The 22,582-nt window shown below is 44.7% G+C and overlaps 1 protein-coding gene across 3 annotated transcripts in view; it reads left to right on the plus strand.

Moving 5' to 3' along the window:
* The window catches only part of EPS8L3 (EPS8 signaling adaptor L3), a 300,349-nt gene that overhangs the window by 250,805 nt on the left and 26,962 nt on the right, over nucleotides 1-22,582 (plus strand). For all 3 annotated transcript variants that reach the window (XM_069756327.1, XM_069756329.1, XM_069756328.1), the window contains exons 15-16: nucleotides 476-510; nucleotides 944-1,034. In XM_069756327.1, coding sequence (XP_069612428.1) covers nucleotides 476-510; nucleotides 944-1,034 — 126 coding nt within the window. The remainder of the gene's footprint in view (nucleotides 1-475; nucleotides 511-943; nucleotides 1,035-22,582) is intronic.

Genomic DNA, 22,582 nt, shown 5'->3' on the forward strand with positions numbered 1-22,582 from the left:
GTGCAAGCGCTCTCTGCACCCTTGGCATGACCGTACAGTTAAGTGCCCAACTACTTGTTTGCTCTTTATCTCTACCCTCTCCCTCTCTTCTTTGATTTACAGCTTTAGCATTATAGAGCCAGAGAAGGGTTGAGGTAGATGGAAACCAAGTAATTGGGAGGGTGCACTGAACTGTTTGGCCATGCCAAGGTTGCACCAAGCGTCTGTACTTTGTTTGAACAGTAATTCTGTGCTGACAGAGTCCATTTAAATATTTAAATAGTTGCGATCAGAGCTAGCTGCTCTTACAGCCAAATTCCTGCTGTGTAATACAACCAGCATCTGTCAGGGATAGTGCAGGCTCAGCTCTTGAGCCCGCTCAATACAAGAGGACCTGACGTAGGACATACTATTACACCCTACAGCAAGAAGGAGTTAGAAAAGTTGTTTTTGCTATTGTGCATTTTATATTCAGATATGTTTATTTAATCTCCAGATTCAACAAAGCAACAGATCATCACAAACCAACCGGTAGGGAAAATCAACATTTCCTTGTATATTATCGTACAGTAAATCAAATTTTTTAATGGACATAGAGGTAAAATCATGGACAGTGAATACGTTAAACCCTTCTGAGGCATGGCAGCATGTGAAGTTTGTTTTTCAACGTAGAGAATAATTTGATATTTCTGCACAGTTCAAGTTATGATCACATCTACGTGCCATGCCCAATTATTTCTGCCATCCATAATACTCAGGTAATAGTGATGATCACGATTTAAACTTGCCGAATTGGCATATAGCACTAATTTTGCAGCAAAATAGGAGGAAACCTCAACAGAACCCCAACAAATGGAGTCCATCTGGCCTAACAGATCTATTGTACAAATCTGAACTTAGACAAAGTACTAAGCCAAAATAAATGACCATGACATGTGACAAGAGCCATAATTATCTTTTACAGACACTTCCAGCCAATTCAAATGAAAGCCGCTTATGACTTTGAAGCCAGAAATGAACGTGAACTTTCAGTGATGAAAGGAGAAAGTTTAAAGGTAAGGAAATCTCTGCAAGATATTTATTACAGGTCAGAAAGGTTAATGTTTTGGAACTTCACCTCTTTCCCCAATGATTATCAGAGGTAATGACAATTATGTACAGTAGAGATGTATTAACTATTAACAAGAAACATTTTAATGTGTATGTGTATATATATATATATATATATATATATATATATATATATATATATATATATATATATATATAAACAGCTCTGCCAAACATTATGAGACCACCACATCAAAACCCTGTCATGGACAGCCCAATCTCCAGACCTAAACCCCATTAAAATCCTCTGGAATGTAATCAAGAGGATGATGGATAGTCACAAACCATGAAACAAAGAAAAACTGCTTACATTTTTGCACCAGAAGCAGAAAGACTGGTGGAAAGCATGCCAAGACGCATGAAAGCTGTGATTAAAAATCATGGTTATTCTATAAAATATTGATTTCTGAACTTTTCCTGAGGTAAAACATTAGTATTGTTGTTTCTAAATTATTGTGAACTTGTTTTCTTTGCATTATTTGAGATCTGAAAGCACTGTTTTTTCTTATTTTGACCATTTCTCCTTTTCAGAAAAAAATCCAAAATTTATTGCTTGGAAATTCGGAGACATGTTGTAAGAAGTTTATAGACTAAAAGAGCAATTTACATTTTACTCAAAAATATGCCTATAAAGATAAAAATCAGACAAACTGAACATTTTGCAGTGGTCTATTAATTTTTGCCAGAGCTGTATATACTTCTTGAAGCCTAGTATGCATATGAGAGTAATCTTGGGGAAATATTATTATTATTATCATTATTATTTATTTATATAGCGCCATTGGATCGCCCCCCGTATAGGGCAATGGGGTACTCGGAGCTGGGCCCTTCGGATCTCGTCAGGGATGTCACGGTGGCTGACCCGGTCTGTGGCCCTAGGGGACGTCCGTTAATAAATGGGGAAAGGTCTTTAAAGGGATAGTGTTCGTGACGCCACCTGTGGTATTTGGTCAGGGTGACCGACACTGCTTAAGGGTCCGCTGGGGTGATGTTATGGCAGCTAGATGGTATACCTTCCCACAGGTGAAGTATGTCCCCAGGGCTTCCCAGAGTGTAGATGGTGGATGTGAGGCGCAGTGAATAACGAGGACACAAGGTTGCAGTCTCTTTACCTTTACTGAAGGCTTCAGTGTCCACAGTCCAGAGCACCAGATCACAGGGCAGGCAGAGTCCGGCCGGTCTGAAGGCAATTCCAGAGTCCCCCTTATCCAGGTGGAAATCAGTAGCCTTCCTCTAGCGCCTGAGTGTTGTAGTTCCTCCCTGCTGAATTTCTCGGTGAGGTCCTCACAACTATCGTAGATGTAATGTCTCTTTCTCTCTGTCCCCCTGATGGATAGGATAGGACAAACCCGTATGACTGATGGCCTGAGGCTTTTTACAGGGACCCTACGACACCCCACAAGTTGCCACCGTGCCTCCTGGGAATAAGGTCGGGCAGCCAACATGGAATCAACTGTCCTGCCAGTCTCTGAAGTAAAGCATAGAGATCCTTACTCCCTCGGTGTTCTGGCTACCAGCTTCTGCGTTTCAGAATGAAGCAGCCTGCTCCTGGCTGGTCTCCCTCTGATATTCTTTTCCTTTGCTATAACTTCGTTTCTCACACTCAGCAACTCAATTCCCCTCGTGTCCATTCTTAGGATGCTGCCGCACGTGGGGCAGGCGCAGCTCCGTAAACTCTCGTTCTCCGCAGGCCTCAGTCTGCATCTGGCTCCCTCTCACTCCAGCCAGCTTCAGCTTCAGTCTGCATCTCCTCTGTTCTGCCTAACTTTCTGTCCAGACTACCAGTTTTACCTAATTGTGAGGAGTGCCCTAATAGATAGAAGCATGGCTCCCCCTGGCGGCCTGGAGTGTGAAGTGTGTTGTGTGGTTTGTGATACCTGGTAAGGTGATTTCCTTCATTGCCCTCAGATGTAACATCACTCCCCCTGGTGGAAGAATGACATTACTGCAACGACCAGTTTAATTAATTTAACTGTTGCTTCCCTTTATGGGAGGTGAGAACACTTGAACGTTACAAACAAGAACATAGTTACATTGCGTGCGCTACTAAAACAATTATTATACAACTATGAAACACAATTACCCATACAGGTATACTATCTACTTAATGCAAGTACTCTCTAAGGGTATACTATAAAAAAACTCAAAATGCAAATCAACATTTTCGTTATTCTTCTTCAGATGCAGGACTATCTGTCTACCCCCACGGGCCTACTGCATTTCCCTTTTAATTTATTCAACTTATCATTTAACTTAACTTCAATTTTATTCAAAGTACATCACTTTAACATTTCCTATTCTTGGCTACATACTATCAACTATGTAAACATTATTACTATCTAACTACTCAATACTTTCAAACATTATCACTGAAAGGAAAGTGCAACAAACGAACATCCCCATTAGGAGTAAACTCAAGTCTTTTCAATGAGGTGGTGCACAGTATCAATATTCAAGTCAATTATCAACTTTAAAACAGCAAAAACTTTCACGATGTCATCAGGAACAGTCTCTTCGAAAAGCTCTTCTTGTAAAACCAGTAGAGAGCACCTTTAAGAAGGTGCAAACTATATACAGGCAGTTTGTGATCATGCACAGTTCATGATTCCACAGTTCTTTTGAAACAATGATGAAACTTGTGCAAAACTGAGGATCCCTTTAAGGCGGGACCGCTTTAAGGAATAACCCTTGTCGGGTTTTAAAGCAGAAAAAAAGGAAATGTTTTTAAGAACTATTTACAATCAGCCAGTGTTCCGAGGCTTTATTGCAGTTCTGGCAGTAGTACCGGCGGGGGTAGTCCTGCTGGATACGGGCGACTACCTGGTATTACGTAGAGTGCATCTGCATTCCTGATGGGAGTCTGTGTGCTTACAGTTCTCCACGCCACAGTTGTTTCGGTGCACTTGGAGCACATGGGGACTGGTGCAGGGGTCACCTGTTCGGGTGGAACTTGCAGAGATTCTCTGGGTGCTCGATCAGGGCCGTGAGGTGGCGATGCGGTGGTTTCCAGTTTATATTTGCGGACATGGAGGGCGTACCAACCTTTGTCTCCCCAATGGCGCATATATCTAACACGATCACGAGGGTACAGATCCCGGCCTCGGTGACCCTCCATGAGGTACGCCTCCACATCCCTCCAGTTTACAAATAACTCAGGGTAGAGGCCGGGCTCCTTAATAAAGCCCCAACCTCCTTGTAAGTGGAAGGTCACGACTGTCCCGTAACGCTGGGGACCACAATCCTCCTGACTTGTCTGCCTAGCCTGAGCTTTGGCCTGCAGGTCTCTCTCGCGGTCGGCCTGACGTCTGAGTTCTTTCTTCCTAGCCCACTCTTCCTGCTGTCGGAGTAGCTGCTGGCAGTAATCCTGCTGGGAAACGACCTGTATGCTTTCTCCTTCCCGTTGAGCCTCCCCAGGGAACCCGATCAGGTCGGTGGTGGTATGGGTCCACTTGAATGTCACCCACTCTCCCTGGACATTCACAATCTGCTTGGTGGGTTGCAGTGGGACGTCAGAGGTCTTTAAAGTCTCCCAGGGCTTCTCGCATTCTATGCGGCTACACACCCGGCCGGGTGGTGGTGGTGGGGGTGAGTCTATGGCCACTAGCAGGGGCTCTTCAACTACAGGGGCAGGACCGATGTCGTTACCTGCTTCCGAGGCGTCTCCGTTGCCGGTCTCCTCCTGTGCAGGCTGGGGTTCGGACAGCTGACTGCACCACTGCTCCTCGCTGACAGCGGTTGCGCGTTGGCACAGGCTCCGGAGCTAACGACACAGCGACTCCACTTCCGCTCCGAGAACCTCCTGGTTCGTGCAGCCTGGTAGAGTCTTGCGCTGTTCCCATTGGCCGGGACAGCTGTGGCTTTTCTTCCCCTCTTCCGGGTGACCTTCACTCACCATGTTGCCAACCAGGTTCTGCCTCGAGGCGTCCAGTCGTTCCTGCCCTTCCTCTTCCAGAGGGTGGTTCCTTCTTCGTCCTCCACCATCCCAGACCAGGAGGCGGACCTTTCTGGTTGATGGGCATATCTCCCGGACATAGTAGTATCTGTGAGGGGCTGGCTCCACTTTCGCGCCATTTTTCCAGGCTACGCCCACGATGACACGCCCCACTCCTCCTGCACGCCACATGGTGCTGTAATTGTGGCGGTTTTGGCGGGAATTTTGGTGGTAAATGGCACTACACAGTCTTTAAGCACAAACAGTTCAAATACGATTCTGGCACAGTTCTTGGGCGCACATGACCCGATTTTTCAGGCTTAAGTAGATCATGTTCGTGACGCCAATCTTGGATCGCCCCCCCATGTAGGGCAATGGGGTACTTGGAGCTGGGCCTTCGGTTCTCGTCAGGGATGTCACGGTGGCTGACCCGGTCCATGGCCCTAGGGGACATCCGTTAATAAATGGGGGAAAGGTCTTTAAAGGGATAGTGTTCGTAACGCCACCTGTGGTATTCGGTCAGGATGACCAATGCTGCTTAGGGGTCCGCTGGGGTGATGTTATGGCAGCTAGATGGTATACCTTCCCACAGGTGAAGTATGTCCCCAGGGCTTCCCAGAGTGTAGATGGTGGATGGTGTGAGGCGCAGTGAATAACGAGCACACAAGGTTGCAGTCTCTTTACCTTTACTGAAGGGCAGGCGCAGCTCCGTAAACCCTCGTTCTCCGCAGACCTCAGTCTGCATCTGGCTCCCTCTCACTCCAGCCAGCTTCAGCTTCAGTCTGCATCTCCTCTGTTCTGCCTAACTTTCTGTCCAGATTACCAGTTTTACCTAATTGTGAGGAGTGCCCTAATAGATAGAAGCATGGCTCCCCCTGGCGGCCTGGAGTGTGAAGTGTGTTGTGTGGTTTGTGATACCTGGTAAGGTGATCTCCTTCATTGCCCTCAGATGTAACATCACTCCCTCTGGGGGAAAAATGACATTACTGCAACGACCAGGACCCTGGGGCGCAGCACCATTAACCCCTTTCTGACATTAGACGTACTATCCTGTCGAGGTGGGGTGGGCCCGTATGTCCACCGACAGGATAGTACGTCATAGCAATCGGCCGTGCTCACGGGGGGGGCGCGGCTGATTGCGGCCGGGTGTCAACTGACTATTGCAGCTGACATCCGGCACTATGCGCCAGGAGCAGTCACGGACCACCCCCGGCACACTGCAATCAAACATGATCGCAGGGTTCTGACGGCATAGGGAAGCATTGCGCAGGGAGGGGCTCCCTGCGTGTTTCCCTGAGACCCCCGGAGCAACGCGATGTGATCACGTTGCTGCGAGGGTCTCTTACCTCCTCCTCCCTGCAGCAGGCCCGGATCCAAAATGGCCGCGGGTCTGCATGCGGGTCCTGCAGGGAGGTGGCTTACCAGCGCCTGCTTAGAGCAAGCACTGATAAGCCTGCAGGAGTGCACGTCAGATCGCTGATCTGACACAGTGCACAGCAGTGTGTCAGATCAGCGGTCTTACCCTATAGCATGATGCCCCCCCTGGGGCAATGTTATAGTGTAAAAAAAAAATTCACATGTGTAAAAAAAATTTTTTTAAATCCTAAATATATATATATATATATATATATATATATATATATATATAAAAAATATATATATATTGTTCCTATAAGTACATTTCTTTATCTAAATAAAAAAAAAACAATAAAAGTACACATATTTAGTATCACCGCGTCCGTAACGACCCGACCTATAAAACTGTCCCACTAGTCAACCCCTTCAGTGAACACCGTAAAATAAAATAAAAAAGCGAGGCAAAAAACAACACTTTATTATCATACCGCCAAACAAAAAGTTGAATAACGTGCGATCAAAAAGATGGATATAAATAACCATGGTACCGCTGAAAACATCATCTTGTCCCACAAAAAACGAGCCACCATACAGCATCATCAAAGAAAAAATAAAAAAGTTATAGTCCTCAGAATAAAGCGATGCAAAAATAATTATTTTTTCTATAAAATAGTTTTTATCGTATAAAAGAATGATATAAATGAGGTATCGCTGTAATTGTACTGACCCGAAGAATAAAAGTGCTTTATCCATTTTACCAAACGCGGAACGGTGCCTCACAAAAATCAGAACAAAAAGCGATCAAAAAATGTCACGTGCCCGAAAATGTTACCAATAAAAACGTCAACTCGTCCCGCAAAAAACAAGACCTCACATGACTCTGTGGACCCAAACATGGAAAAATTATAGCTCTCAAAAAGGGGTAACGCAAAAAATATTTTTTGCAATAAAGAGCGTCTTTCAGTGTGTGATGGCTGCCAATCATAAAAATCCGCTAAAAAAAAACGCTATAAAAGTAAATCAAACCCCCCTTCATCACCCCCTTAGTTAGGGAAAAATTTAAAAATTTAAACAAATGTATTTGTTTCCATTTTCCCATTAGGGTTAAGGCTAGGGTTAGGGCTAGGGTTAGGGCTAGGGTTGGGGTTAGGGTTAGGGTTAGGGTTGGGGCTAGGGTTAAGGCTACAGTTAGGGTTGGGGCTAAAGTTAGGGTTAGGGTTTGGATCACATTTACGGTTGGGAATAGGGTTGGGATTATGTTTGGGGGTGTGTCAGGGTTAGGGGTGTGGTTAGGGTTACCATTGGGAATAGGGTTAGGGGTGTGTTTGGATTAGGGTTTCAGTTATAATTGGGGGGCTTCCACTGTTTGGGCACATCAGGGGCTCTCCAAACGCGACATGGCGTCCGATCTCAATTCCAGCCAATTCTGCGTTGAAAAAGTAAAACAGTGCTCCTTCCCTTCCGAGCTCTCCCGTGCGCCCAAACAGGGGTTTACCCCAAAATATGAAGTATCAGCGTACTCAGGACACATTGAACAATAACTTTTGGGGTCCAATTTCTCCTGTTACCCTTGGGAAAATACAAAACTAGGGGCAAAAATATAATTTTTGTGGGAAAAAAAAAGATTTTTTATTTTCACGGCTCTGCGTTATAAACTGTAGTGAAACACTTGGGGGTTCAAAGTTCTCACAACACATCTAGATAAGTTCCTTGGGGGGTTTAGTTTCCAATATGGGGACACTTGTGGGGGGTTTCTACTGTTTAAGTACATTAGGGGCTCTGCAAACGCAATGTGACGCCTGCAGACCAATCCATCTAAGTCTGCATTCCAAATGAAGCTCCTTCGCTTCCGAGTCTTGCCATGCGTTCAAACGGTAGTTCCCCCCACATATGGGGTACCAGCGTACTCAGGACAAATTGGACAACAACTTTTAGGGTCCAATATCAACTGTTACCCTTGGAAAAATTCAAAACTTGGGGCTAAAAAATAATTTTTGTAGGGAAAAAAAGAATTTTTATTTTCACGGCTCTGCGTTATAAACTGTAGTGAAACACTTGGGGGTTCAAAGCGCTCACAGCACATCAAGATGAGTTCCTTAGGGGGTCTACTTTCTAAAATGGTGTCACTTGTGGGGGGTTTCTACTGTTTAGGCACATCAGTGGCTTTCCCTAAATGAAGTTTCCCTAAATGAAAGTTCCATTTTTGTCCCAGATGAGATAAAAATGGAACTTTTTGGCAAGGCACATCAGCTCTATGTTCACAGACCGAAAAATGAAGCATATCGAGAAAAGAACATTCACTACTGTGAAACATGGAGGATGCTCTGTTATGTTCTGGAGCTGCTTTGCTGCATCTGGTACAGGGTGTCTTGAATCTGTACAGGGTACAATGAAATCTCAAAACTATCAAGGGATCCTAGAGAGAAATGTGCTGCCCAGTGTCAGAAAGCTTGGTCTCAGTCACAGGTCATGGATCTTGCAACAGGATAATGACCCAAAACACACAGCTAAAACACTCAAGAATGGCTAAGAAGAAAACATTGGACTATTCTGAAGTGGCCTTCTGTGAGCCCTGACCTAAATCCTATTGAGCATCTTTGGAAAGAAAAATGCCATCTGGAAAAGGCAACCTTCAGATACGAGACAACTGGAGCAGATTGCTCTTGAGGAGTGGGCCAAAATACCTGTTGAGAGGTTCAGAAGTCTCATTGACAGACAGTTACAGGAATCGTTTGATTGCAGTGATTGCCTCAAAAGGTTGTGAAATAATATTTTCTGGTTAGCCAATAAAGGTATCACTCCTAGAATACTTCTGTCATCATTGAGCAGAAAAATATTCACATCGATTTTCCTGGCTAACATGGTACCACAATAAAATTTGTTATTGTACATCATGATAAACGAGGGGTACAAACAATTATGACCACGTGTATATAACTTATAATCAAAATTATTTATTATGGATTTGTAATGTTTCCATTAAAAATATTGTCAGTCAGTGATTTATTGATAAGCTGGCTGGAAAAAATAAAATGTCAAGTTGGCAACCTTGCCTTTAACCCCTACCCGACCTTTGACACCACGTAGGCATCATGAAAGTCGGTGCCAATCCGACCTGTGACGCCTATGTGGCGTCATGGAGGGATCGTGTCCCTGCAGATCGGGTGAAAGGGTTAACTCCAATTTCACCCGATCTGCAGGGACAGGGGGAGTGGTACTTCAGCCCAGGGGGGTGGCTTCACCCCCCGTGGCTACGATCGATCTGATTGGCTGTTGAAAGTGAAACTGCCAATCAGAGCGATTTGTAATATTTCACCTAAAAAACTGGTGAAATATTACAATCCAGCCATGGCCGATGCTGCAATATCATCGGCCATGGCTGGAAACACTGATGTGCCCCACCACCACCGATCTCCTCCCCGGTCCTCTGTCCGGTGCTCCGCTCCCCTCCGTCCTCCTGTCTGCTCCCCCGTACTCCTGCCCGCTCCCCCCGTGCTCCGATGCCACCCCCGTGCTCTGATGCCACCCCCATGCCCCGATTTCCCCCCCTCATACTTACCGAGGCTCCCGGTGTCCGTCCGTCCGTCTTCTCCCTGAGTGCCGCCATCTTCCAAAATGCCGGCCGGCAGATTCGTTCCAGGTATATATTTTGATCACTGTGATATAACCTATCACAGTGATCAAAATAAAAAAAAATAGTAAATGACCCCCCCCCCCCTTTATCACCCCCATAGGTAGGGAAAATAATAAAATAAAGAAAATATATATATTTTTTTCCACTAGGATTAGGGTTAGAACTAGGGTTAAGGTTAGGGCTAGGGTTAGGGCTAGGGCATATGTGCACACGGTGCGGATTTGGCTGCGGATATGCAGTGGATTGGCCGCCGATCCGCAGCGGATTGGCTGCTGCGAATTCGTAGCAGTTTTCCATCAGGTTTACAGTACCATGTAAACCTATGGAAAACCAAATCCGCTGTGCCCATGGTGCGGAAAATACCGCGCGGAAACGCTGAGTTGTATTTTACGCAGCATGTCAATTTTGCGCAGATTCCGCATCTTTTCACCTGTTCCTCAATAGGAATCCGCAGGTGAAATCCACACAAAAAACACTGGAAATCCGCTGTAAATCCGCAGGTAAAACGCAGTGCCTTTTACCTGCGGATTTTTCAAAAATCGTGCGGAAAAATCTCACACGAATCTGCAACGTGGGCACATAGCCTTAGGGTTAGGGTTGGAATTAGAGTTAGGGTTGGAATTAGTGCTAGGGTTGGAAATAGGGTTAAGATTAGGCTTGTGGTTAGGGTTATGGATAGGGTTAGGGGTGTGTTGGGGTTAAAGTTGTGGTTAGGGTTGGGATTAGGGTTAGGGTTGGGATTAGGGTTAGGATTAGGGTTAGGGTTGGGATTAGGGTTACGGGTGTGTTGGGGTTAGGGTTGTGGTTAGGGGTGTGTTGGGGTTAGGGTTGTGATTAGGGTTATGGCTACAGATGGGATTAGGGTTAGGGGTGTGTTGGGGTTAGTGTTGAAGTTAGAATTGAGAGGTTTCCACTGTTTAGGCACATCAGGGGTCTCCAAACGCAACATGGCGCCACCATTGATTCCAGCCAATCTTGCATTCAAAAAAGTCAGATGGTGCTCCCTCCCTTCCGAGCCCCGACGTGCACCCGAACAGTGGTTTACCCCCACATATGGGGTACCAGCGTACTCAGGACAAACTGGGCAACAACGATTGGGGTCCAATTTCTCCTGTTACCCTTGCGAAAAAAAAAATTGCTTGCTAAAACATCTTTTCTGAGGAAAGAAAAATGATTTTTTATTTTCACGGCTCTGCGTTGTAAACTTCTGTGAAGCACTTGGGGGTTCAAAGTGTTCACCACATATCTAAATAAGTTCCTTGGGGGGTCTAGTTTCCAAAATGGGGTCACTTCTGGGAGGTTTCTACTGTTTAGGCACATCAGGGGCTCTGCAAATGCAATGTGACGCCCGCAGACCATTCCATCAAAGTCTGCATTTCAAAACGACACTACTTCCCTTCCGAGCCCCAACGTGTGCCCAAACAGTGGTTTACCCCCACATATGGGATATCAGCGTACTCACGACAAACTGAGCAACAAATCTTGGGGTCCAATTTCTCCTGTTACCCTTGTGAAAATAAAAAAATTGCTTGCTAAAACATCTTTTTTCAGGAAAGAAAAATGATTTTTTATTTTCACGACTCTGCGTTGTAAGCTTCTGTGAAGCACTTGGGGGTTCAAAGTGCTCACCACATATCTAGATAAGTTGCTTGGGGGTCTAGTTTCCAAAATGGGGTCACTTGTGGGGTGTTTCTACTGTTTAGGCACATCAGGGGCTCTGCAAACACAACATGATGCCCGCAGACCATTCCATCAAAGTCTGCATTTCAAAAGTCACTACTTCCCTTCCGAGCCCCGAAGTATGCCCAAACAGTGGTTTACCCCCACATTTGGGGTATCAGTGTACTCAGGACAAACTGGACAACAAAAATTGGGGTCTAATTTCTTTTGTTACCCTTGTGAAAATAAAAAATTGCTTGCTAAAACATCATTTTTGAGGAAAGAAAAATGATTTGTTATTTTCACGGCTCTGCGTTGTAAACTTCTGTGAAGCACTTGGGGGTTCAAAGTGCTCACCACATATTTACAGTAGATAAGTTCCTTGGGGGGTCTAGTTTCCAAAATGGGGTCACTTGTGGGGGGTTTCTACTGTTTAGGCACATCAGGGGCTCTGCAAACGCAACGTGACGTCCGCAGACCATTCCATCAAAGTCTGCATTTCAAAAGTCACTACTTCCCTTCTGAGCCCCGACTTGTGCCCAAACAGTGGTTCCCCCCCCCACATATGGGGCATCAGCGTACTCAGGACAAACTGGACAACAACTTTTGGGGTCCAATTTCTCCTGTTACTCTTGTGAAAATAAAAAATTGCAGGCTAAAAAATAATTTTTGAGGAAAGAAGAATGATTTTTTTATTTTCACGGCTCTGCGTTATAAACTTCTATGAAGCACTTGGGGGTTTAAAGTGGTCACCGCACATCTAGATTATTTCCATGGGAGGTCTAGTTTCCAAAATGGGGTCATATGTGGGGGAGCTCCAATGTTTAGGCACACAGGGGCTCTCCAAACGCGACATGGTGTCCGCTAACGATTGGAGCTAATTTTTCATTCAAAAAGTAAAATGGCGCTCCTTCCCTTCCGAGCCCTGCCGCGTGCCCAAACAGTGGTGTACCCCCACATGTGAGGTATCAGTGTACTCAGGAGAAATTGCCCAATAAATTTCAGGATCCATTTTATCCTGTTGCCCATGTGAAAATGAACAAATTGAGGCTAAATGAACTTTTTTGTGAAAAAAAAGTACTTTTTCATTTTTTCGGATCAATTTGTGAAGCACCTGGGGGTTCAAAGTGTTCACTATGCATCTAGATAAGTTCCTTTGGGGGTCTAGTTTCGAAAATGGGGTCAGATGTGGGGGAGCTCCAATTTTTAGGCACACAGGGGCTCTCCAAACGCGACATGGTGTCTGCTAACGATTGGAGCTAATTTTTCATTCAAAAGTCAAATGGCGCTCCTTCCCTTCCGAGCCTTGCCGTGTGTACAAACAGTGGTTTGTGACCACATATGAGGTATCAGCGTACTCAGGACAAATTGTATAATAACGTTTGGGGTCCAGTTTCTCTTTTTACCCTTGGGAAAATAAAAAAATTGTTGCTAAAACATCATTTTTGTGACTAAAAAGTTAAATGTTCATTTTTTCCTTCCATGTTGCTTCTGCTGCTGTGAAGTACCTGAAGGGTTAATAAACTTCTTGAATGTGGTTTTGAGTACCTTGAGGGGTGCAGTTTTTAGAATGGTGTCACTTTTGGGTATTTTCAGCCATACAGACTTCAAATGTGAGGTGGTCCTTAACCCCTCTGTGACCTTAGACGTACTATCCCGTCGAGGTGCCCTGGGCTTATCTGACCCTGGACGGGATAGTACGTCATAGCCGATCGGCCGCGCTCACGGGGGGAGCGCGGCCGATCGCGGCCGGGTGTCAGCTGCTTATCGCAGCTGACATCCGGCACTATGTGCCAGGAGCGGTCACGGACCGCCCCCGGCACATTAACCCCTGGCACACCGCGATCAAAGATGATCGCGATGTGCCGGCGGTGCAGGGAAGCACCGCGCAAGGAGGGGGCTCCCTGCGGGCTTCCCTGAGCCCCCCGCAGCAACGCGATGTGATCGCGTTGCTGCGAGGGTCTCCTCACCTCCCTCCCTGCTCGAGCCCCGGATCCAAGATGGCCGCGGATCCGGGTCCTGCAGGGAGGGAGGTGGCTTCACAGAGCCTGCTTAGAGCAGGCACTGTGAAGGCTGCAGCGCTGCATGTCAGATCAGTGATCTGACAGAGTGCTGTGCAAACTGTCAGATCACTGATCTGTGATGTCCCCCCCTGGGACAAAGTAAAAAAGTAAAAAAAAAAATTTCCAAATGTGTAAAAAAAATTTAAAAAAATATTCCAAAATAATGAAAAAAAAAAAAAAATATTATTCCCATAAATACATTTCTTCATCTAAAAAAAAAAAAACAATAAAAGTACACATATTTAGTATCGCCGCGTCCGTAACGACCCGACCTATAAAACTGTACCACTAGTTAACCCCTTCAGTAAACACCGTAAGAAAAAAAAAAAAAAAACGAGGCAAAAAACAACGCTTTATTATCAGACCGCCGAACAAAAAGTGGAATAACACGCGATCAAAAGGACAGATATAAATAACCATGGTACCGCTGAAAGCGTCATATTGTCCCGCAAAAAAAGAGCCACCATACAGCATCATCAGCAAAAAAATAAAAAAGTTATAGTCCTGAGAATAAAGCGATGCAAAAATAATTATTTTTTCTGTAAAATAGTTTTTATCGTATAAAAGCACCAAACCATAAAAAAATGATATAAATGAGGTATCGCTGTAATCGTACTGACCCGAAGAATAAAACTGATTTATCAATTTTACCAAACGCGGAACGGTATAAACGCCTCCCCCAATAGAAATTCATGAATAGCTGGCTTTTGGTCATTCTTCCTCACAAAAATCGGAATAAAAAGCGATAAAAAAATGTCACGTGCCCAAAAATGTTTTCAATAAAAACGTCAACTCGTCCCGCAAAAAACAAGACCTCACATGACTCTGTGGACCAAAATATGGAAAAATTATAGCTCTCAAAATGTGGTATTGCAAAAAATATTTTTTGCAATAAAAAGGGTCTTTCAGTGTGTGACGGCTGCCAATCATAAAAATCCGCTAAAAAACTCGCTATAAAAGTAAATCAAACCCCCCTTCATCACCCCCTTAGTTAGGGAAAAATAAAAAAAAATGTATTTATTTCCATTTTCCCATTAGGGCTAGGGTTAGGGCTAGGGTTAGGGCTAGGGCTAGGGTTAGGGCTAGGGTTAGGGCTAGGGTTAGGGCTAGGGCTAGGGTTAGGGCTAGGGTTAGGGCTAGGGCTAGGGCTAGGGTTAGGGCTAGGGTTAGGGCTAGGGTTAGGGTTAGGGCTAGGGTTAGGGCTAGGGTTAGGGCTAGGGTTAGGGCTAGGGTTAGGGTTAGGGCTAGGGTTAGGGCTAGGGTTAGGGCTAGGGTTAGGGTTAGGGTTGGGGCTACAGTTAGGGTTGGGGCTAAAGTTAGGGTTTAGATTACATTTACAGTTGGGAATAGGGTTGGGATTAGGGTTAGGGGTGTGTCAGGGTTAGAGGTGTGGTTAGGGTTACCGTTGGAATTAGGGTTAGGGGTGTGTTTAGATTAGGGTTTCAGTTATAATTGGGGGGTTTCCACTGTTTCGGCACATCAGGGGCTCTCCAAACACGACATGGCGTCCGATCTCAATTCCAGCCAATTCTGCGTTGAAAAAGTAAAACAGTGCTCCTTCCCTTCCGAGCTCTCCTGTGTGCCCAAACAGGGATTTACCCCAACATATGGGGTATCAGCGTACTCAGGACAAATTGGACAACAACTTTTGTGGACCAATTTCTCCTGTTACCCTTGGGAAAATACAAAACTGGGGGCTAAAAAATAATTTTTGTGGGAAAACAAAAAGATTTTTTATTTTCACGGCTCTGCGTTATAAACTGTAGTGAAACACTTGGGGGTTCAAAGTTCTTACAACACATCTAGATAAGTTCATTGAGGGGTCTAGTTTCCAATATGGGGTCACTTGTGGGGGGTTTCTACTGTTTAGGTACATTAGGGGCTCTGCAAACGCAATGTGACGCCTGCAGACCAATCCATCTAAGTCTGCATTCCAAATGATGCTCCTTCCCTTCCGAGCCCTCCCATGCGCCCAAACGGTGGTTCCCCCCCACATATCGGGTATCAGCGTACTCAGGACAAATTGGACAACAACATTTAGGGTCCAATTTCTCCTGCTAACCTTGGAAAAATACAAAACTGGGGGCTAAAATATAATTTTTGTGGAAAAAAAAATATTTTTTATTTGCATGGCTCTGCGTTATAAACTGTAGTGAAATACTTGGGGGTTCAAAGCTCTCACAACACATCAAGATGAGTTCCTTAGGGGGTCCACTTTCCAAAATGGTGTCACTTGTGGGGGGTTTCTACTGTTTAGGTACATTAGGGGCTCTGCAAACGCAATGTGACGCCTGCAGACCATTCCATCTAAGTCTGCATTCCAAATGGCGCTCCTTCCCTTCCGAACCCTCCCATGCGCCCAAACGGTGGTTCCCCCCCACATATGGGGTATCAGCGTACTCAGGACAAATTGGACAACAACTTTTGTGGACCAATTTCTCCTGTTACCCTTGGGAAAATACAAAACTGGGGGCTAAAAAATAATTTTTGTGGGAAAACAAAAAGATTTTTTATTTTCACGGCTCTGCGTTATAAACTGTAGTGAAACACTTGGGGGTTCAAAGTTCTCACAACACATCTAGATAAGTTCATTGAGGGGTCTAGTTTCCAATATGGGGTCACTTGTGGGGGGTTTCTACTGTTTAGGTACATTAGGGGCTCTGCAAACGCAATGTGACGCCTGCAGACCAATCCATCTAAGTCTGCATTCCAAATGATGCTCCTTCCCTTCCGAGCCCTCCCATGCGCCCAAACGGTGGTTCCCCCCCACATATCGGGTATCAGCGTACTCAGGACAAATTGGACAACAACATTTAGGGTCCAATTTCTCCTGCTAACCTTGGAAAAATACAAAACTGGGGGCTAAAATATAATTTTTGTGGAAAAAAAAATATTTTTTATTTGCATGGCTCTGCGTTATAAACTGTAGTGAAATACTTGGGGGTTCAAAGCTCTCACAACACATCAAGATGAGTTCCTTAGGGGGTCCACTTTCCAAAATGGTGTCACTTGTGGGGGGTTTCTACTGTTTAGGTACATTAGGGGCTCTGCAAACGCAATGTGACGCCTGCAGACCATTCCATCTAAGTCTGCATTCCAAATGGCGCTCCTTCCCTTCCGAACCCTCCCATGCGCCCAAACGGTGGTTCCCCCCCACATATGGGGTATCAGCGTACTCAGGACAAATTGGACAACAACTTTTGTGGACCAATTTCTCCTGTTACCCTTGGGAAAATACAAAACTGGGGGCTAAAAAATAATTTTTGTGGGAAAACAAAAAGATTTTTTATTTTCACGGCTCTGCGTTATAAACTGTAGTGAAACACTTGGGGGTTCAAAGTTCTCACAACACATCTAGATAAGTTCATTGAGGGGTCTAGTTTCCAATATGGGGTCACTTGTGGGGGGTTTCTACTGTTTAGGTACATTAGGGGCTCTGCAAACGCAATGTGACGCCTGCAGACCAATCCATCTAAGTCTGCATTCCAAATGATGCTCCTTCCCTTCCGAGCCCTCCCATGCGCCCAAACGGTGGTTCCCCCCCACATATCGGGTATCAGCGTACTCAGGACAAATTGGACAACAACATTTAGGGTCCAATTTCTCCTGCTAACCTTGGAAAAATACAAAACTGGGGGCTAAAATATAATTTTTGTGGAAAAAAAAATATTTTTTATTTGCATGGCTCTGCGTTATAAACTGTAGTGAAATACTTGGGGGTTCAAAGCTCTCACAACACATCAAGATGAGTTCCTTAGGGGGTCCACTTTCCAAAATGGTGTCACTTGTGGGGGGTTTCTACTGTTTAGGTACATTAGGGGCTCTGCAAACGCAATGTGACGCCTGCAGACCATTCCATCTAAGTCTGCATTCCAAATGGCGCTCCTTCCCTTCCGAACCCTCCCATGCGCCCAAACGGTGGTTCCCCCCCACATATGGGGTATCAGCGTACTCAGGACAAATTGGACAACAACTTTTGTGGACCAATTTCTCCTGTTACCCTTGGGAAAATACAAAACTGGGGGCTAAAAAATAATTTTTGTGGGAAAACAAAAAGATTTTTTATTTTCACGGCTCTGCGTTATAAACTGTAGTGAAACACTTGGGGGTTCAAAGTTCTTACAACACATCTAGATAAGTTCATTGAGGGGTCTAGTTTCCAATATGGGGTCACTTGTGGGGGGTTTCTACTGTTTAGGTACATTAGGGGCTCTGCAAACGCAATGTGACGCCTGCAGACCAATCCATCTAAGTCTGCATTCCAAATGATGCTCCTTCCCTTCCGAGCCCTCCCATGCGCCCAAACGGTGGTTCCCCCCCACATATCGGGTATCAGCGTACTCAGGACAAATTGGACAACAACATTTAGGGTCCAATTTCTCCTGCTAACCTTGGAAAAATACAAAACTGGGGGCTAAAATATAATTTTTGTGGAAAAAAAAAAATTTTTTATGTGCATGGCTCTGCGTTATAAACTGTAGTGAAATACTTGGGGGTTCAAAGCTCTCACAACACATCAAGATGAGTTCCTTAGGGGGTCTACTTTCCAAAATGGTGTCACTTGTGGGGGGTTTCTACTGTTTAGGTACATTAGGGGCTCTGCAAACGCAATGTGACGCCTGCAGACCATTCCATCTAAGTCTGCATTCCAAATGGCGCTCCTTCCCTTCCGAACCCTCCCATGCGCCCAAACGGTGGTTCCCCCCCACATATGGGGTATCAGCGTACTCAGGACAAATTGGACAACAACTTTTGGGGTCCAATTTCTCCTGTTACCCTAGGGAAAATACAAAACTGGGGGCTAAAAAATAATTTTTGTGGAAAAAAAATTTGGTTTTATTTTTATGGCTCTGCATTATAAACTTCTGTGAAGCCCTTGGTGGGTCAAAGTGCTCACCACACATCCAGATAAGTTCCTTAGGGGGTCTACTTTCCAAAATGGTGTCACTTGTGGGGGGTTTCAATGTTTAGGCACATCAGTGTCTCTCCAAACGCAACATGGCGTCCCATCTCAATTCCTGTCAATTTTGCATTGAAAAGTCAAACGGCGCTCCTTCCCTTCCGAGCTCTCCCATGCGCCCAAACAGTGGTTTACTGCCACATATGGGGTATCAGCGTACTCGGGACAAATTGGACAACAACTTTTGAGGTCCAATTTCTTCTCTTACCCTTGGAAAAATAAAAAATTGGGGGCAAAAATATAATTTTTGTGAAAAAATATGATTTTTTATTTTTACGGTTCTGCATTATAAACTTCTGTGAAGCACTTGGTGGGTCAAAGTGCTCACCACACCTCTAGATAAGTTCCTTAGGGGGTCTACTTTCCAAAATGGTGTCACTTGTGGGGGGTTTCAATGTTTAGGCACATCAGTGGCTCTCCAAACGCAACATGGCGTCCCATCTCAATTTCTGTCAATTTTGCATTGAAAAGTCAAACTGCGCTCCTTCCCTTCCGAGCTCTCCCATGCGCCCAAACAGTGGTTTACTGCCACATATGGGGTATCAGCGTACTCAGGACAAATTGGACAACAACTTTTGAGGTCCAATTTCTTCTCTTACCCTTGGAAAAATAAAAAATTGGGGGCAAAAATATAATTTTTGTGAAAAAATATGATTTTTTATTTTTACGGTTCTGCATTATAAACTTCTGTGAAGCACTTGGTGGGTCAAAGTGCTCACCACGCATCCAGATAAGTTCCTTAGGGGGTCTACTTTCCAAAATGGTGTCACTTGTGGGGGGTTTCAATGTTTAGGCACATCAGTGGCTCTCCAAACGCAACATGGCGTCCCATCTCAATTCCTGTCAATTTTGCATTGAAAAGTCAAATAGTGCTCCTTCCCTTCCGAGCTCTCCCATGCGCCCAAACAGTGGTTTACTGCCACATATGGGGTATCAGCGTACTCAGGACAAATTGGACAACAACTTTTTGGGTCCAATTTCTCCTGTTACCCTTGGTAAAATAAAACAAATTGGAGCTGAAGTAAATTTTTTGTGTAAAAAAGTTAAATGTTCATTTTTATTTACATACATGCTAGCCACCTTAGGGAGAGACCCAAGTTGGGCTAAATGTAGCGGGACGAAAGAGACCGAAAAGCCCTCTACTTAAAGGAAATACATAGTGGATGCTTTCCTGAAACGGAAAGTACTTGCAAGCAGCATAATACAAAGAATAGCAGGTTTACCCAGAATCCTTTGCAGTAGGCGGAGCTATGCAAATCATCTCTTTCCACCCCTGTCTAATCCACAGCGCTTGGAACCGCCAAGCGTGCAATGCTGCGGATTAGTTTCTAAATTTACACAGCCAACCAATTCCTACCTGTGGACACGTGTTTCGGGCTTTAGGCCCTCATCAGCACAGGGCTGGAATTGGTTGGCTGTATGGAGTGGGGCTCGGTGAGCAAGCGATACATACATGCTAGCCACCTTAGGGAGAGACCCAAGTTGGGCTAAATGTAGCGGGACGAAAGAGACCGAAAAGCCCTCTACTTAAAGGAAATACATAGTGGATGCTTTCCTGAAACGGAAAGTACTTGCAAGCAGCATAATACAAAGAATAGCAGGTTTACCCAGAATCCTTTGCAGTAGGCGGAGCTATGCAAATCATCTCTTTCCACCCCTGTCTAATCCACAGCGCTTGGAACCGCCAAGCGTGCAATGCTGCGGATTAGTTTCTAAATTTACACAGCCAACCAATTCCTACCTGTGGACACGTGTTTCGGGCTTTAGGCCCTCATCAGCACAGGGCTGGAATTGGTTGGCTGTATGGAGTGGGGCTCGGTGAGCAAGCGATACATACATGCTAGCCACCTTAGGGAGAGACCCAAGTTGGGCTAAATGTAGCGGGACGAAAGAGACCGAAAAGCCCTCTACACTATGCATTTTTATTTAAACATTCCAAAAATTCCTATTAAACACCTGAAGGGTTAATAAACTTCTTGAATGTGGTTTTGAGCACCTTGAGGGGTGCAGTTTTTAGAATGGTGTCACACTTGGGCATTTTCTATCATATAGACCCCTCAAAATGACTTCAAATGAGACGTGGTCCCTAAAAAAAAATGGTGTTGTAAAAATGAGAAATTGCTGGTCAACTTTTAACCCTTATAACTCCCTAACAAAAAAAAAAATTGGTTCCAAAATTATGCTGATGTAAAGGAGACATGTGGGAAATGTTACTTATTAAGTATTTTGTGTGACATATCTCTGTGATTTAATTGCATAAAAATTCAAAGTTTGAAAATTGCGAAATTTTCAAAATTTTCGCCAAATTTCCGTTTTTTTCACAAATAAACGCAGGTACTATCAAAGAAATTTTACCACTATCATGAAGTACAATATGTCACGAGAAAACAATGTCAGAATCACCAGGATCCGTTGAAGCGTTTCGGAGTTATAACCTCATAAAGGGACAGTGGTCAGAATTGTAAAAATTGGCCTGGTCATTAACGTGCAAACCACCCTTGGGGGTAAAGGGGTTAAAAAAATGGTTTTGTAAATTTCGTTGTAAAAATGAGAAATCGCTGGTCAAATTTTAACCCTTATAACTTCCTAGCAAAAAAAAATTTTGTTTCCAAAATTGTGCTGATGTAAAGTAGACATGTGGGAAATGTTATTTATTAACTATTTTGTGTCACATAACTCTCTGCTTTGTCAGAATAAAAATTCAAAATTTGAAAATTGCAAAATTTTCAAAATTTTAGCCAAATTTCCATTTTTTTCACAAATAAACGCAAAAATTATTAACCTAAATTACCACTAACATGAAGCCCAATATGTCACGAAAAAACAGTCTCAGAACCGTTAGGATCCGTTGAAGCGTTCCCGAGTTATTACCTCATAAAGGGACACTGGTCAGAATTGCAAAAAACGGCCAGGTCATTAAGATCAAAATAGGCTGGTTCATGAAGGGGTTAATGAGCTTTCAAGAGAGGACCTGTCACTAGAACATGTCCATCTAATTTCACCACAGCACCAAGTTCATGTAACTATTCTCAGTGTGTGTTTTAATGTTTCTAGACTCCTTCCTTACATTAAACACATTTATTATTGTGTTATGTAAATCATGGTAGGTTGGTCTAGTAGGCTGGTACTACATTAATATTTTGTTTAATCTGCTCCCTCTTGCCCAGCACTGTGATTGACCTTCTGGAAATTTGGGCAAATCTACCATATATTACACATATCTAGAGTTCACACTTGATGAACAGCAGTAGATGCTGTTAGAAACCTGTTATGCACTTAAAGTGATACTGGAACATGGGATTTTTCAGACTGCAGTCTCCACTAAGGCTAGGTTCCCATTGCGTTAGGGCAATCCGTTAAGCGCATAGCGCTAGCGCAATGTTTATTTTGGGGCCGCGTTCGCCGTCCCCGCTAGTGCAGATCCCTGATCTACGCTAGCGAGGGACAGACCTCGGACGCTCCTCGGACGCTGCAAGCAGTGTCTGAGGTCCGTCACAAAAGAACGGCACATCGCTAGCGCGTGCCGAAAATGGCACGCGCTAGCGATGCGCTACAGGCAGAAATATCATTGCTGTCAATGGGTGCGCTAACGGACCCGTTGCACGGCGTTATTTGCGACATTTTCGTCGTGCAACGCTGTCTGTTAGTGCTAACCCATTAACGCAATGGGAACCTAGCCTAAGGCTACTTTCACACTTCCGTCGGTACGGGGCCATCGCAAACGGTCGGCCTGACGTACCGACGGACGTTGTGCTAAATTTAGCACAACGTGGGCAGCGGATGCAGTTTTACAACGCATCTGCTGCCCAGTGTGATGAGCGGGGAGCAGGGGGTGGAGTTCCGGCCGCGCATGCGCGGTCGGAAATGGGGGACACATCGCACAAAAAAAG

The sequence above is a fragment of the Ranitomeya imitator genome, chromosome 3 (genome assembly GCF_032444005.1).
Source record: "Ranitomeya imitator isolate aRanImi1 chromosome 3, aRanImi1.pri, whole genome shotgun sequence".
Lineage (NCBI taxonomy): Eukaryota > Metazoa > Chordata > Amphibia > Anura > Dendrobatidae > Ranitomeya > Ranitomeya imitator.